Source organism: Salvelinus alpinus, chromosome 12 (assembly GCF_045679555.1).
Source record: "Salvelinus alpinus chromosome 12, SLU_Salpinus.1, whole genome shotgun sequence".
Lineage (NCBI taxonomy): Eukaryota > Metazoa > Chordata > Actinopteri > Salmoniformes > Salmonidae > Salvelinus > Salvelinus alpinus.
Genome location: NC_092097.1, coordinates 59,932,226 through 59,949,602, shown reverse-complemented (window position 1 = coordinate 59,949,602; position 17,377 = coordinate 59,932,226). Strand labels below are relative to the sequence as shown.

The 17,377-nt window shown below is 45.1% G+C and overlaps 1 protein-coding gene across 1 annotated transcript in view; it reads left to right on the top strand.

Annotated features, from left to right (window-relative positions):
• LOC139536435 (constitutive coactivator of PPAR-gamma-like protein 1 homolog) overlaps positions 1-17,377 on the top strand; it is a 113,895-nt gene that overhangs the window by 35,805 nt on the left and 60,713 nt on the right. The window contains exons 10-12 of the mRNA XM_071336969.1: positions 2,544-2,715; positions 10,630-10,879; positions 13,785-13,899. Of these exons, the coding sequence (XP_071193070.1) occupies positions 2,544-2,715; positions 10,630-10,879; positions 13,785-13,899 (537 nt within the window). The remainder of the gene's footprint in view (positions 1-2,543; positions 2,716-10,629; positions 10,880-13,784; positions 13,900-17,377) is intronic.

The window sequence follows — 17,377 nt, the reverse complement described above, 5'->3', positions numbered from 1 at the left end:
TACACCTACCACCTCCTTACCAAGGTACACCTACCACCTCCTTACCAAGGTACACCTACCACATCCTTACCAAGGTACACCTACCACATCCTTACCAAGGTACACCTACCACATCCTTACCAAGGTACACCTACCACATCCTTACCAAGGTACACCTACCACATCCTTACCAAGGTACACCTACCACATCCTTACCAAGGTACACCTACCACATCCTTACCAAGGTACACCTACCACATCCTTACCAAGGTACACCTACCACATCCTTACCAAGGTACACCTACCACATCCTTACCAAGGTACACCTACCACATCCTTACCAAGGTACACCTACCACATCCTTACCAAGGTACACCTACCACACCCTTACCAAGGTACCCCTACACCTACCACATCCTTACCAAGGTACACCTACCACATCCTTACCAAGGTACACCTACCACATCCTTACCAAGGTACCCCTACACCTACCACCTCCTTACCAAGGTACCCCTACACCTACCACCTCCTTACCAAGGTACACCTACCACATCCTTACCAAGGTACACCTACCACATCCTTACCAAGGTACACCTACCACATCCTTACCAAGGTACACCTACCACATCCTTACCAAGGTACACCTACCACATCCTTACCAAGGTACCCCTACACCTACCACATCCTTACCAAGGTACACCTACCACATCCTTATCAAGGTACCCCTACACCTACCACATCCTTACCAAGGTACCCCTACACCTACCACATCCTTACCAAGGTATACCTACACCTACCACATCCTTACCGAGGTACACCTACCACCTCCTTACCAAGGTACACCTACACCTACCACATCCTTACCAAGGTACTCCTACACCTACCACATCCTTACCAAGCTACCCTTTCATCTACCACAACCTACACCTACCATATTCTAAGGTACCCCTACATCTACCACATCCTTACCAAGGTACCCTTTCATCTACCACAACCTACACCTACCATATTCTAAGGTACCCCTACATCTACCATATTCTAAGGTACACCTACCATGTTCTAAGGTACCCCTACCCCTGCCATATTCTAAGGTACACCTACCATGTTCTAAGGTACCCCTACACCTACCATGTTCTAAGGTACCCCTACACCTACCATGTTCTAAGGTACACCTACCATGTTCTAAGGTACCCCTACACCTACCATGTTCTAAGGTACCCCTACACCTACCATGTTCTAAGGTACACCTACCATGTTCTAAGGTACCCCTACATCTACCATGTTCTAAGGTACCCCTACACCTACCATGTTCTAAGGTACCCCTACATCTACCACAACCTACACCTACCATATTCTAAGGTACCCCTACATCTACCACATCCTTACCAAGGTACCCTTTCATCTACCACAACCTACACCTACCATATTCTAAGGTACCCCTACATCTACCATATTCTAAGGTACACCTACCATGTTCTAAGGTACCCCTACCCCTGCCATATTCTAAGGTACACCTACCATGTTCTAAGGTACCCCTACACCTACCATGTTCTAAGGTACCCCTACACCTACCATGTTCTAAGGTACCCCTACATCTACCATGTTCTAAGGTACCCCTACACCTACCATGTTCTAAGGTACCCCTACACCTACCATGTTCTAAGGTACACCTACCATGTTCTAAGGTACCCCTACATCTACCATGTTCTAAGGTACCCCTACACCTACCATGTTCTAAGGTACCCCTACATCTACCACAACCTACACCTACCATATTCTAAGGTACCCCTACATCTACCACAACCTACACCTACCATATTCTAAGGTACCCCTACACCTACCATGTTCTAAGGTACCCCTACATCTACCACAACCTACACCTACCATATTCTAAGGTACCCCTACATCTACCACAACCTACACCTACCATATTCTAAGGTACCCCTACACCTACCATGTTCTAAGGTACCCCTACACCTACCATGTTCTAAGGTACCCCTACACCTACCATGTTCTAAGGTACACCTACCATGTTCTAAGGTACCCCTACATCTACCATGTTCTAAGGTACCCCTACACCTACCATGTTCTAAGGTACCCCTACATCTACCACAACCTACACCTACCATATTCTAAGGTACCCCTACATCTACCACAACCTACACCTACCATATTCTAAGGTACCCCTACACCTACCATATTCTAAGGTACCCCTACATCTACCACAACCTACACCTACCATATTCTAAGGTACCCCTACATCTACCACAACCTACACCTACCATATTCTAAGGTACCCCTACATCTACCACAACCTACATCTACCATGTTCTAAGGTACCCCTAGAATATGTCTCATGGTCTGACAAACACCGCTGTAACTCTGCCACCTTTCACCGCAGATGGGGCAGGGCGACATCGGAGGATGTAGTGGATTGAGACCCAGCAAAATAACCGATATCGCTAGCTTAAATTGATGGAGTTTGTTGGGGATTTTTTTTATTTTGCTAATTTGATTTATGCGGGACATCGACTAGTTTTTTTAAAAGAGTGTTGTGTTTTCAGGGGGAGATAAAGCTGTCTGTCACCATCGAGGATGAGGCCAACCAGGAGCTCCCGTCAGCAGTGCAGCTGTTCAGACCCATCCGCCAGTATGTTTACGGGGTTCTCTTCAGCCTGGCTGAAGCCAAGAAGAAGGCTGAGAGACTGGCCATGAGGCGCAACCGTCTGCCTGAATGTAAGTCACTGCTACCTAGCTATATTACTAATGTCAGACACTGCTACCTAGCTATATTACTAATGTCAGACACTGCTACCTAGCTATATTACTAATGTAAGACACTACTACCTAGCTATATTACTAATGTAAGTCACTGCTACCTAGCTATATTACTAATGTTAGACACTGCTACCTAGCTATATTACTAATGTAAGTCACTGCTACCTAGCTATATTACTAATGTAAGACACTACTACCTAGCTATATTACTAATGTCAGACACTGCTACCTAGCTATATTACTAATGTAAGACACTGCTACCTAGCTATATTACTAATGTAAGACACTGCTACCTAGCTATATTACTAATGTTAGACACTGCTACCTAGCTATATTACTAATGTCAGACACTACTACCTAGCTATATTACTAATGTTAGACACTGCTACCTAGCTATATTACTAATGTTAGACACTGCTACCTAGCTATATTACTAATGTTAGACACTGCTACCTAGCTATATTACTAATGTTAGACACTGCTACCTAGCTATATTACTAATGTAAGACACTGCTACCTAGCTATATTACTAATGTAAGACACTGCTACCTAGCTATATTACTAATGTAAGACACTGCTACCTAGCTATATTACTAATGTCAGACACTGCTACCTAGCTATATTACTAATGTTAGACACTGCTACCTAGCTATATTACTAATGTCAGACACTGCTACCTAGCTATATTACTAATGTTAGACACTGCTACCTAGCTATATTACTAATGTTAGACACTGCTACCTAGCTATATTACTAATGTTAGACACTGCTACCTAGCTATATTACTAATGTCAGACACTACTACCTAGCTATATTACTAATGTTAGACACTGCTACCTAGCTATATTACTAATGTAAGACACTGCTACCTAGCTATGTTACTAATGTCAGACACTGCTACCTAGCTATATTACTAATGTTAGACACTGCTACCTAGCTATATTACTAATGTAAGACACTGCTACCTAGCTATATTACTAATGTTAGACACTGCTACCTAGCTATATTACTAATGTAAGACACTGCTACCTAGCTATATTACTAATGTTAGACACTGCTACCTAGCTATATTACTAATGTTAGACACTGCTACCTAGCTATATTACTAATGTAAGACACTGCTACCTAGCTATATTACTAATGTTAGACACTGCTACCTAGCTATATTACTAATGTCAGACACTGCTACCTAGCTATATTACTAATGTCAGACACTGCTACCTAGCGATATTACTAATGTTAGACACTGCTACCTAGCTATATTACTAATGTTAGACACTGCTACCTAGCTATATTACTAATGTAAGACACTGCTACCTAGCTATATTACTAATGTTAGACACTGCTACCTAGCTATATTACTAATGTTAGACACTGCTACCTAGCTATATTACTAATGTAAGACACTGCTACCTAGCTATATTACTAATGTTAGACACTGCTACCTAGCTATATTACTAATGTAAGACACTGCTACCTAGCTATATTACTAATGTTAGACACTGCTACCTAGCTATATTACTAATGTTAGACACTGCTACCTAGCTATATTACTAATGTAAGACACTGCTACCTAGCTATATTACTAATGTTAGACACTGCTACCTAGCTATATTACTAATGTAAGACACTGTTACCTAGCTATATTACTAATGTTAGACACTGCTACCTACCTACACTACTAATGTAAGTCACTGCTCCCTACCTATACTACTAATGTAATATGTAATGTAACCCTAACCCTACCTACACTCTACTACCAGCTAGTGTTTATTAGCTCGTCTCTACTGACCCTAGTCCTAGTAGAAGGCTGAGAGACTGGGATGCCACCGTCTGCCAGAGTGCTGGAGTCAGCCCAGGTAGCCTGGAGTCAGCCCAGGTAGCCTGGAGTCAGCCCAGGTAGCCTGGAGTCAGCCCAGGTAGCCTGGAGCCTAGCCCAGGTAGCCTGGAGCCTAGCCCAGGTAGCCTAGCCCAGGTAGCCTAGCCCAGGTAGCCTAGCCGAGGTAGCCTAGCCCAGGTAGCCTAGCCCAGGTAGCCTAGCCCAGGTAGCCTAGCCCAGGTAGCCTGGAGCCTAGCCCAGGTAGCCCAGCCCAGGTAGCCTGGAGCCTAGCCCAGGTAGCCTGGAGCCTAGCCCAGGTAGCCTGGAGTCAGCCCAGGTAGCCTGGAGGCAGACCAGCAACAAGTTCAAATGTGACAGGAAGGGTTTCTAACACTAGAGGCCTTCTCTTGTTGTTGTTGAGCAAAGCTCTTCATCTCTAAACGGCTCCCTATACTGAGACCCAATGCCTCAACCTCTCAGTGTATTTATTGCTATTTGTGTGACCGACCACCTCGATTCGGTCTTATGTTGCGAAATTTGAAATTGTGTTTTTTACATTTGATTAAAGTAGAGACTCGGCTAGAAAATGGTATATCCATACACTGCTGTTGAGGAACAATGGGAAAGTCATTCTGCTTTGAAAGTTGATAAACTGGTAACCCCACTTTTGGGAAAATGGTCCTTGAATATTTTGGTACAGCACCTGGAGAGCTCTACTTTGTCTCCACCCATTCAGCATCGTTCACACCCTCTTAATCCTTAGCCCCACCCATCTCTTTAAGGATTCACATGAGGCCATGTGCTAAACAGAGGGAGTAGTGTAATAAACAACCAAAGATTAAGACTAAAAGTGGTGAACGTAGTAACCTACAATAAGGAAAAACTCCAGGTAACCCTAACCCTTTATCTAGTCCTTGGCCTGGATCCTTATCTGATTTATGTGCAGGTCATGTTGTTCTTGACATTACTGTCTCTGGTAAACACACATGTTCAGACACACCTGGCTAACTTGATGGGTCATGTAATCATCTGGCGTAGTGGAGTCTTGGTAAACAATGAACCATAATCCCAAGCCGTAATGTACAAACGGATTGTCATAGCTAGCCACCATGCAGTAAATGCTGAAGCTAACCAACTAGGTTCAACGTTAGCTAGCTTGCTAACATTAGGCTATACCTAGCAATACAAAATAACTTTTTGAGATAAAAAATATTACTACACCGATCATAATGGTAACGTTAGCTAGCGAGCCTGCAAGCTAACGTTCGCTCGCTAGCGAACAGTGTGCTTTTTTATTTTATTTATTTTATTTAACCTTTATTTAACCAGGTAGGCCTGTTGAGAACAAGTTCTCATTTACAACTGCGACCTGGCCAAGATAAAGCAAAGCAGTGCGACACAAACAACAACACAGAGTTACACATGGAATAAACAAACATACAGTCAATAATACAGTAGAAAGATGAAAAATCTATATACAGTGAGTGCAAATGAGGTAAGGTAAGGGAGGTAAGGCAATAAATAGGCCATGGTGGCGAAGTAACTACAATATAGCAATTAAACACTGGAATGGTAGATGTGCAGAAGATGAATGTTCAAGTAGAGATACTGGGGTGCAAAGGAGCAAGATAAATAAATACAGTATGGGGGTGAGGTAGTTGGATGGGTTATTTACAGATGGGCTATGTGCAACGATCTGTGAGCTGCTCTGACAGCTGGTGCTTAAAGCTAGTGAGGGAGATATGGGTCTCCAGCTTCAGTGATTTTTGCAGTTCGTTCCAGTCATTGGCAGCAGAGAACTGGAAGGAAAGGCGGCCAAAGGAAGAATTGTCTTTGGGGATGACCAGTGATATATACCTGCTGGGGTGCGTGCTACGGGTGGGTGCTGCTATGGTAACCAGTGAGCTGAGATAAGGCGGGGCTTTACCTAGCAGAGACTTGTAGATGACCTGGAGCCAGTGGGTCTGGTGACGAATATGAAGCGAGGGCCAGCCGACGAGGGCATACAGGTCGCAGTGGTGGGTGGTATATGGGGCTTTGGTGACAAAACGGATGGCACTGTGACAGACTGCATCCAGTTTGCTGAGTAGAGTGTTGGAGGCTATTTTGTAAATGACATCGCCGAAGTCGAGGATCGGTAGGATGGTCAGTTTTACGAGGGTATGTTTGGCAGCATGAGTGAAGGATGCGTTGTTGCGAAATAGGAAGTCGATTCTAGATTTAATTTAGGATTGGAGATACTTAATGTCGGACTGGGAGGAGAGTTTACAGTCTAACCAGACACCTAGGTATTTGTAGTTGTCCACATATTCTAAGTCAGAACCGCCCAGAGTAGTGATGCTAGACGGGCGGGCGGGTGCGGGCAGCGATCGGTTGAAGAGCATGCATTTAGTTTTACTTGCATTTAAGAGCAGTTGGAGGCCACGGAAAGAGTGTTGTATGGCTTTGAAGCTCGTTTGGAGGTTAGATAGCACAGTGTCCAAAGAAGGGCCAGAGGTATACAGAATGGTGTCGTCTGCGTAGAGGTGGATCAAAGAATCACCAGCAGCGAGAGCGACATCATTGATGTATACAGAGAAGAGAGTCGGCCTGAGAATTGAACCCTGTGGCACCCCCATAGAGACTGCCAGAGGTCCGGACAACAGGCCATCCGATTTGACACACTGAACTCTATCTGAGAAGTAGTTGGTGAACCAGGCGAGGCAATCATTAGAGAAACCAAGGCTGTTGAGTCTGCCAATAAGAATGTGGTGATTGACAGAGTCGAAAGCCTTGGCCAGGTCGATGAATACGGCTGCACAGTATTGTTTCTTATCGATGGCGGTTATGATATCGTTTAGGACCTTGAGCGTGGCTGAGGTGCACCCATGACCAGCTCTGAAACCAGATTGCATAGCGGCGAAGGTACGGTGGGATTCGAAATGGTCGGTGATCTGTTTGTTGACTTGGCTTTCGAAGACTTTAGAAAGGCAGGGTAGGATAGATACAGGTCTGTAGCAGTTTGGGTCTAGAGTGTCTCCCCCTTTGAAGAGGGGGATGACCGGGGCAGCTTTCCAATCTTTGGGGATCTCAGACGGTACGAAGGAGACTTGCAATGAAAATGACTTCCTGACAAAATTAGAATCGTATCTGAAAATGACCTAGACTCTTACTTGTATATAGTGCATTCGGAAAGTATTCAGACCCTTTGACTTTTTCCACATTTTGTTACATTACAGCCTTATTCTGAAATGTATATATTTATTTTTTATTTCCTCGTCAATCTACACTCCATAATGACAATGAAAAGTTTTTAGAAATGTTTGCAATTGTTTTTCAAATAAAATAAACAAATCACATTTACATAGTAAGTATTCAGACCCTTTACTGAGTACTTTGTTGAAGCAACATTGGCAGCGATTACAGCCTCGAAACGTCTTGGGTATGACGCCTCAAGCGTGGCACATCTGTATTTGGGGAGTTTCTCCCGTTCTTCTCTGCAGATCCTCTCAAGCTCTGTCAGGTTGGATGGGGAGCGTTGCTGCACAGCAATTTTAAGGTCTCTCCAGAGATGTTCGATCGGGAACAAGTACGGGCTCTGGCTGGGCCCCTCAAGAACATTCAGAGACTTGTTTCGAAGCCACTCCTGCGTTGTCTTGGCTGTGTGCTTAGGGTTGTTGTCCTGTTGGAAGGTGAACCTTCCCCCTTATCTGAGGTCCTGAGCGTTCTGGAGCAGGTTTTCATCAAGGATCTCTCTGTACTTTGCTCCGTTCATCTTTCCCTCGATCCTGACTAGTCTCCCAGTCCCTGCTGCTGAAAAACATTCCCCATAGCATGATGCTGCCACCATCATGCTTCACCTTAGGGATGGTGCCAGGTCTCCTCCAGACGTGATGCTTGGCATTCAGACCAAAGAGTTCAATCTTGGTTTCATCAGACCAGAGAATCTGAATGAATGAATATGTATGTATGTATGTATGTATGAATATGTATGAACTTTCCAATTTGTAAAGTTGCTCTGGATAAGAGCGTCTGCTAAATGACTTAAATGTAATCTTGTTTCTCATGGTCTGAGAGTCCTTTAGGTGCCTTTTGGCAAATTCCAAGCGGGCTGTCATGTGCCTTTTACTGAGGAGTGGCTTCGGTCTGGCCACTCTACCATAAAGGCCTGATTGGTGGAGTGCTGCAGAGATGGTTGTCCTTCTGGAAGGTTCTCCCATCTCCACAGAGGAACTTTGGAGCTCTGTCAGAGTGACCATCGGGTTCTTGGTCACTTCCCTGACCAAGGCCCTTCTCCCCTGATTGCTCCGTTTGACCGGGCGGCTAGCTCTAGGAAGATTCTTGTTGGTTCCAAACTTCTTCCATTTAATAATGATGGAGGCCACCATGTTCTTGGGGACCTTCAATCCTGTCTCGTAGCTCTAGAGACAATTCCTTCGACCTCATGGCTTGGTTTTCACTCTGACATGCACTGTCAACTGTGGGACATTATATAGACAGGTGTATCCCTTTCCAAATCATGTCCAATCAATTGAATTTACCAGAGGTGGAGTTCAATCAAGTTGTAGAAACATCTCAAGGGTGATCAATGGAAACAGGATGCACCTGAGCTCAATTTCGAGTCTCATAGCAAAGGGTCTGAATACTTACGTAAATAATGTTTTTTTTGTTTTATATTTTTAATACATTTGCAAAAAAAAAATTAAGCCTGTTTTCACTTTGTCGTTATGGGGTATTGTGTGTAGATTGAGGAGGACATTATTTTATTTAATCGATTTTAGAATAATGTAACAAAATGTGGAAAAAGGGAGATGGTTCTGAATTCTTTCCGAATGTAGATGGATGACCTCTTCACTGATCCTCTTTAACTTAGTAAGATGCCATGTGCCATTCTGTTTGTTTTGCCCGTTGTCAAGTCACTCCGCTTCACACTGACCGTGTGCAGAAAGTAGTCCATCACAACTTTTTCCCAATGATCTTTGTCGATAGCGCCTGCAATGTTGTTGAGAGCAGTAGCAACACTGTTGCAGTTGTCCCCATGGCTAACGTTATACGGTATCTTCCAAAAACTCTTCGGTAGCATTATCTACACTGAGCAGCTCCTGTTGTAGACATTATCTCAGCCAATCATGGCTAGTGGGAAGGTTACTGACTTTTTCCGTGGCTAAACCAACTAGGTTCGTAATTGGAACAATTTTCATATTTACAGATGGCATACACGTTTGTTAATAAGGCACATGAAAGTTCACATGTTACAGAAGGCATTTCTGCCCAAAAACGCATTTCGATCATATAAATAAGGGGTTAGAGGTTCAGGGATCAGAGTTAATGTTATGTGTTCCAGACCCCCCTGTGGTATTGAAGGAGAGGGTGTGTTAGGGTCAGAGGTCAGGGTTAATGTTATTAATGTGTTCCAGACCCCCCTGTGGTATTGAAGGGGAGGGTGTGTTAGGGTCAGGGGTCAGGGTTAATGTTATTAATGTGTTCCAGACCCCCCTTTGGTATTGAAGGAGAGGGTGTGTTAGGGTCAGAGGTCAGGGTTAATGTTATTAATGTGTTCCAGACCCCCTTGTGGCAGTGAAGGAGAGGGTGTGTTAGGGTCAGAGGTCAGGGTTAATGTTATTAATGTGTTCCAGACCCCCCTGTGGTATTGAAGGGGAGGGTGTGTTAGGGTCAGAGGTCAGGGTTAATGTTATTAATGTGTTCCAGACCCCCCTGTGGTATTGAAGGGGAGGGTGTGTTAGGGTCAGAGGTCAGGGTTAATGTTATTAATGTGTTCCAGACCCCCCTGTGGTATTGAAGGGGAGGGTGTGTTAGGGTCAGAGGTCAGGGTTAATGTTATTAATGTGTTCCAGACCCCCCTGTGGTATTGAAGGGGAGGGTGTGTTAGGGTCAGAGGTCAGGGTTAATGTTATTAATGTGTTCCAGACCCCCCTTTGGTATTGAAGGAGAGGGTGTGTTAGGGTCAGAGGTCAGGGTTAATGTTATTAATGTGTTCCAGACCCCCTTGTGGCAGTGAAGGAGAGGGTGTGTTAGGGTCAGAGGTCAGGGTTAATGTTATTAATGTGTTCCAGACCCCCCTGTGGCAGTGAAGGAGTGGGCGGCCTACAAGGGGAAGTCCCCCCACACCCCAGAGCTGGTGGAGGCTCTGCCCTTCAGAGAGTGGACTTGTCCAAACCTGAAGAAGCTGTGGCTGGGCAAGGCTGTGGAGGATAAGAATGGCAGGATGAGGGCCTTCCTGGCCTGTATGAGGTCAGATGCCCCAGCCATGCTCAACCCAGCCTGCGTCCCCACTCAACTCCTGGTTCTCTGCTGCGTGTTGAGGTGAGGGAACACACACACACACACACACACACTCTGAGAGGCAAATGATCTGTAGTTTTCTGCTGGAATGTCTAATGTATTGTTCTGTGTTGAGAGATGATGGTTGTAATGTATTGTTCTGTGTTGAGAGATGATGGTTGTAATGTATTGTTCTGTGTTGAGAGATGATGGTTGTAATGTATTGTTCTGTGTTGAGAGATGATGGTTGTAATGTATTGTTCTGTGTTGAGAGATGATGGTTGTAATGTATTGTTCTGTGTTGAGAGACGATGGTTGTAATGTATTGTTCTGTGTTGAGAGATGATGGTTGTAATGTATTGTTCTGTGTTGAGAGATGATGGTTGTAATGTATTGTTCTGTGTTGAGAGATGATGGTTGTAATGTATTGTTCTGTGTTGAGAGACGATGGTTGTAATGTATTGTTCTGTGTTGAGAGATGATGGTTGTAATGTATTGTTCTGTGTTGAGAGATGATGGTTGTAATGTATTGTTCTGTGTTGAGAGATGATGGTTGTAATGTTCTGTGTTGAGAGATGATGGTTGTAATGTTCTGTGTTGAGAGATGATGGTTGTATTGTTCTGTGTTGAGAGATGATGGTTGTAATGTATTGTTCTGTGTTGAGAGATGATGGTTGTAATGTATTGTTCTGTGTTGAGAGATGATGGTTGTAATGTATTGTTCTGTGTTGAGAGATGATGGTTGTAATGTATTGTTCTGTGTTGAGAGATGATGGTTGTAATGTATTGTTCTGTGTTGAGAGATGATGGTTGTAATGTATTGTTCTGTGTTGAGAGACGATGGTTGTAATGTATTGTTCTGTGTTGAGAGATGATGGTTGTAATGTATTGTTCTGTGTTGAGAGATGATGGTTGTAATGTATTGTTCTGTGTTAAGAGATGATGGTTGTAATGTATTGTTCTGTGTTGAGAGATGATGGTTGTAATGTATTGTTCTGTGTTGAGAGACGATGGTTGTAATGTATTGTTCTGTGTTGAGAGATGATGGTTGTAATGTATTGTTCTGTGTTGAGAGATGATGGTTGTAATGTATTGTTCTGTGTTGAGAGATGATGGTTGTCATGTTCTGTGTTGAGAGATGATGGTTGTAATGTATTGTTCTGTGTTAAGAGATGATGGTTGTAATGTATTGTTCTGTGTTGAGAGATGATGGTTGTAATGTATTGTTCTGTGTTGAGAGACGATGGTTGTAATGTATTGTTCTGTGTTGAGAGATGATGGTTGTAATGTATTGTTCTGTGTTGAGAGATGATGGTTGTAATGTATTGTTCTGTGTTGAGAGATGATGGTTGTCATGTTCTGTGTTGAGAGATGATGGTTGTAATGTATTGTTCTGTGTTGATATGATGGTTGTAATGTATTGTTCTGTGTTGATATGATGGTTGTAATGTATTGTTCTGTGTTAAGAGATAATGGTTGGAATGTATTGTTCTGTGTTGAGAGATGATGGTTGGAATGTATTGTTCTGTGTTGAGAGATGATGGTTGGAATGTATTGTTCTGTGTTGAGAGATGATGGTTGTAATGTATTGTTCTGTGTTGAGAGATGATGGTTGTAATGTTCTGTGTTGAGAGATGATGGTTGTAATGTTCTGTGTTGAGAGATGATGGCTGTAATGTATTGTTCTGTGTTGATATGATGGTTGTAATGTATTGTTCTGTGTTGATATGATGGTTGTAATGTATTGTTCTGTGTTAAGAGATAATGGTTGTAATGTATTGTTCTGTGTTGAGAGATGATGGTTGTAATGTATTGTTCTGTGTTGAGAGATGATGGTTGTAATGTATTGTTCTGTGTTGAGAGATGATGGTTGTAATGTATTGTTCTGTGTTGAGAGATGATGGTTGTAATGTATTGTTCTGTGTTGAGAGATGATGGTTGTAATGTATTGTTCTGTGTTGAGAGATGATGGTTGTAATGTTCTGTGTTGAGAGATGATGGTTGTAATGTATTGTTCTGTGTTGATATGATGGTTGTAATGTATTGTTCTGTGTTAAGAGATAATGGTTGTAATGTATTGTTCTGTGTTGAGAGATGATGGTTGTAATGTATTGTTCTGTGTTGAGAGATGATGGTTGGAATGTATTGTTCTGTGTTGAGAGATGATGGTTGTAATGTATTGTTCTGTGTTGAGAGATGATGGTTGTAATGTTCTGTGTTGAGAGATGATGGTTGTAATGTTCTGTGTTGAGAGATGATGGCTGTAATGTATTGTTCTGTGTTGATATGATGGTTGTAATGTATTGTTCTGTGTTGATATGATGGTTGTAATGTATTGTTCTGTGTTAAGAGATAATGGTTGTAATGTATTGTTCTGTGTTGAGAGATGATGGTTGTAATGTATTGTTCTGTGTTGAGAGATGATGGTTGTAATGTATTGTTCTGTGTTGAGAGATGATGGTTGTAATGTATTGTTCTGTGTTGAGAGATGATGGTTGTAATGTATTGTTCTGTGTTGAGAGATGATGGTTGTAATGTATTGTTCTGTGTTGAGAGATGATGGTTGTAATGTTCTGTGTTGAGAGATGATGGTTGTAATGTATTGTTCTGTGTTGATATGATGGTTGTAATGTATTGTTCTGTGTTAAGAGATAATGGTTGTAATGTATTGTTCTGTGTTGAGAGATGATGGTTGTAATGTATTGTTCTGTGTTGAGAGATGATGGTTGTAATGTATTGTTCTGTGTTGAGAGATGATGGTTGTAATGTTCTGTGTTGAGAGATGATGGTTGTAATGTATTGTTTTGTGTTGAGAGATGATGGTTGTAAGGTATTGTTCTATGTTGAGAGATAATGGAAGACCTGATCAAGACAGTGTTACTAAAATCCGATCATTATTAATTCAGTTCCTGTATGTTGTCATGTTGTATTTTGCCTTGTGTTCTAGGTTTATGTTACAATGGCCAGGAGTAAGAGTTTTGCGTGGTAAGGAACTGGACGCGTTCCTAGCCCAAGCACTTTCTCCTAAACTCTATGAGCCTGAACAGCTGCAGGAACTCAAGGTGATTTTGTAGCGAGTCTGAGGAGTGTCCTGGAACCACCCAGTGGCAGACAGTGGTATTACATGTTGCTTTCACCCATATTAACTATACTCCTGGACTAGTCTGAGGAGTGTCCTGGAACCACCCAGTGGCAGACAGTGGTATTACATGCTGCTTTCACCCATATTAACTATACTCCTGGACTAGTCTGAGGAGTGTCCTGGAACCACCCAGTGGCAGACAGTGGTATTACATGTTGCTTTCACACACCCATATTAATTATACTCCTGGATTAGGGTTCCAAAACATTGATAACTTCCCAGGTTTTCCAGAATTCCAAGTTGGAAGAGTCTGGATTTCTGACCTGAATCAGGGAATTTTCCAACGGGCATTTCTGGAAAACCTGGTAATTTTGGTAAAGTTATGGGAGTTTCCAACCCTATCCTGGACTTGGCTGGCTGGGTGGCTGGCTGGCTGGGTGGCTGGTTGGTTGGCTGGCTGGGTGGGTGACTGGTTGGCTGGCTGGGTGGGTGACTGGTTGGCTCGCTGGATGGGTGACTGGTTGGCTGGCTCGGTGTGGCTGGGTGGCTGTGTGTGTGGCTGGGTGTGGTTGGCTCGGTGATGGGTTGGCTGGCTGACTGGCTGGGTGACTGGTTGGCTGTCTGGGTGACTGGCTGGCTGGCTGGGTGACTGGCTCGGTGACTGGCTGGCTGGCTGGGTGACTGGCTGGCTGGCTGGGTGACTGGCTCGGTGACTGTTTGGCTGGCTGGGTGACTGGTTGGCTGGGTGACTGGTTGGCTGACTGGCTGGGTGACTGGTTGGCTGACTGGCTGGGTGACTGGTTGGCTGACTGGCTGGGTGACTGGTTGGCTGGCTGGCTGGGTAACTGGTTGGTTGGCTCGGTGTGGTTGGCTGGGTGACTGGTTGGCTCGGTGTGGTTGGCTGGCTGGCTGGGTGACTGGTTGGCTGGCTCGGTGTGGTTGGCTGGCTGGCTGGCTGACTGGTTGGCTGGCTCAGTGTGGTTGGCTGGCTGGCTGGGTGACTGATTGGCTGGCTCGGTGTGGTTGGCTGGCTGGCTGGGTGATTGGTTGGCTGGCTCAGTGTGTTTGGCTGGCTGGCTAGGTGACTGATTGGCTGGCTCGGTGTGGTTGGCTGACTGGCTGGGTGACTGGTTGGCTGGCTCAGTGTGGTTGGCTGGCTGGCTGGGTGACTGATTGGCTGGCTGGTTGGCTGGGTGACTGATTGGCTGGCTCGGTGTGGTTGGCTGGCTGGCTGGGTGACTGATTGGCTGGGTGACTGATTGGCTGGCTCGGTGTGGTTGGCTGGTTGGCTGGCTGGGTGTGGGTGGCTGACTGACTGAATGGGCTGCGACCTCTCTGCTTGCACTGCTTTGCTCTGTGGTTAATGACGGTTACTACTGTAGTGGAGGGTTACTACTGTAGTGGAGGGTTACTACTGTAGTGGGGGGTTACTACTGTAGTGGAGGGTTACTACTGTAGTGGGGGGTTACTACTGTAGTGGGGGGTTACTACTGTAGTGGGGGGTTACTACTGTAGTGGGGGGTTACTGCTGTAGTGGGGGGTTACTGCTGTAGTGGGGGGTTACTGCTGTAGTGGGGGGTTACTACTGTAGTGGAGGGTTACTACTGTAGTGGAGGGTTACTACTGTAGTGGAGGGTTACTACTGTAGTGGAGGGTTACTACTGTAGTGGGGGGTTACTACTGTAGTGGGGGGTTACTGCTGTAGTGGAGGGTTACTACTGTAGTGGGGGTGGGAGGTTACTACTGTAGTGGAGGGTTACTACTGTAGTGGGGGGTTACTACTGTAGTGGGGGGTTACTGCTGTAGTGGGGGGGTTACTGCTGTAGTTGGGGTTACTACTGTAGTGGGGGGTTACTACTGTAGTGGAGGGTTACTACTGTAGTGGGGGGTTACTACTGTAGTGGGGGGTTACTACTGTAGTGGGGGGTTACTACTGTAGTGGGGGTTACTACTGTAGTGGAGGGTTACTACTGTAGTGGAGGGTTACTACTGTAGTGGAGGGTTACTACTGTAGTGGAGGGTTACTACTGTAGTGGGGGGTTACTACTGTAGTGGGGGGTTACTACTGTAGTGGGGGGTTACTACTGTAGTGGGGGGTTACTACTGTAGTGGAGGGTTACTACTGTAGTGGAGGGTTACTACTGTAGTGGGGGGTTACTACTGTAGTGGGGGGTTACTGCTGTAGTGGGGGGTTACTGCTGTAGTGGGGGGTTACTGCTGTAGTGGGGGGTTACTGCTGTAGTGGGGGGTTACTGCTGTAGTGGGGGGTTACTGCTGTAGTGGAGGGTTACTACTGTAGTGGAGGGTTACTACTGTAGTGGAGGGTTACTACTGTAGTGGGGGGTTACTACTGTAGTGGGGGGTTACTGCTGTAGTGGGGGGTTACTGCTGTAGTGGGGGTTTACTACTGTAGTGGAGGGTTACTACTGTAGTGGGGGTGGGAGGTTACTACTGTAGTGGAGGGTTACTACTGTAGTGGGGGGTTACTACTGTAGTGGGGGGTTACTGCTGTAGTGGGGGGGTTACTGCTGTAGTGGGGGGGTTACTGCTGTAGTGGGGGGGTTACTACTGTAGTGGGGGGTTACTACTGTAGTGGAGGGTTACTACTGTAGTGGAGGGTTACTACTGTAGTGGGGGGTTACTGCTGTAGTGGGGGGTTACTACTGTAGTGGAGGGTTACTACTGTAGTGGAGGGTTACTACTGTAGTGGGGGTTACTACTGTAGTGGGGGGTTACTACTGTAGTGGAGGGTTACTACTGTAGTGGGGGGTTACTACTGTAGTGGGGGGTTACTACTGTAGTGGGGGGTTACTGCTGTAGTGAGGGTTTACTACTGTAGTGGAGGGTTACTACTGTAGTGGAGGGTTACTACTGTAGTGGAGGGTTACTACTGTAGTGGGGGGTTACTACTGTAGTGGGGGGTTACTGCTGTAGTGGGGGGTTACTGCTGTAGTGGGGGGTTACTGCTGTAGTGGGGGGTTACTGCTGTAGTGGGGGGTTACTGCTGTAGTGGAGGGTTACTGCTGTAGTGGAGGGTTACTGCTGTAGTGGAGGGTTACTGCTGTAGTGGAGGGTTACTACTGTAGTGGAGGGTTACTGCTGTAGTGGAGGGTTACTGCTGTAGTGGAGGGTTACTGCTGTAGTGGAGGGGTTACTGCTGTAGTGGAGGGTTACTGCTGTAGTGGGGGGTTACTACTGTAGTGGGGGGTTACTACTGTAGTGGAGGGTTACTACTGTAGTGGAGGGTTACTACTGTAGTGGAGGGTTACTACTGTAGTGGGGGGTTACTACTGTAGTGGGGGGTTACTACTGTCGTGGAGGGTTACTACTGTAGTGGAAGGTTACTACTGTAGTGGGGGTGGGGGGTTACTACTGTAGTGGAGGGTTACTACTGCAGTGGGGGGGTTACTACTGTAGTGGAGGGTTACTACTGTAGTGGAGGGTTACTACTGTAGTGG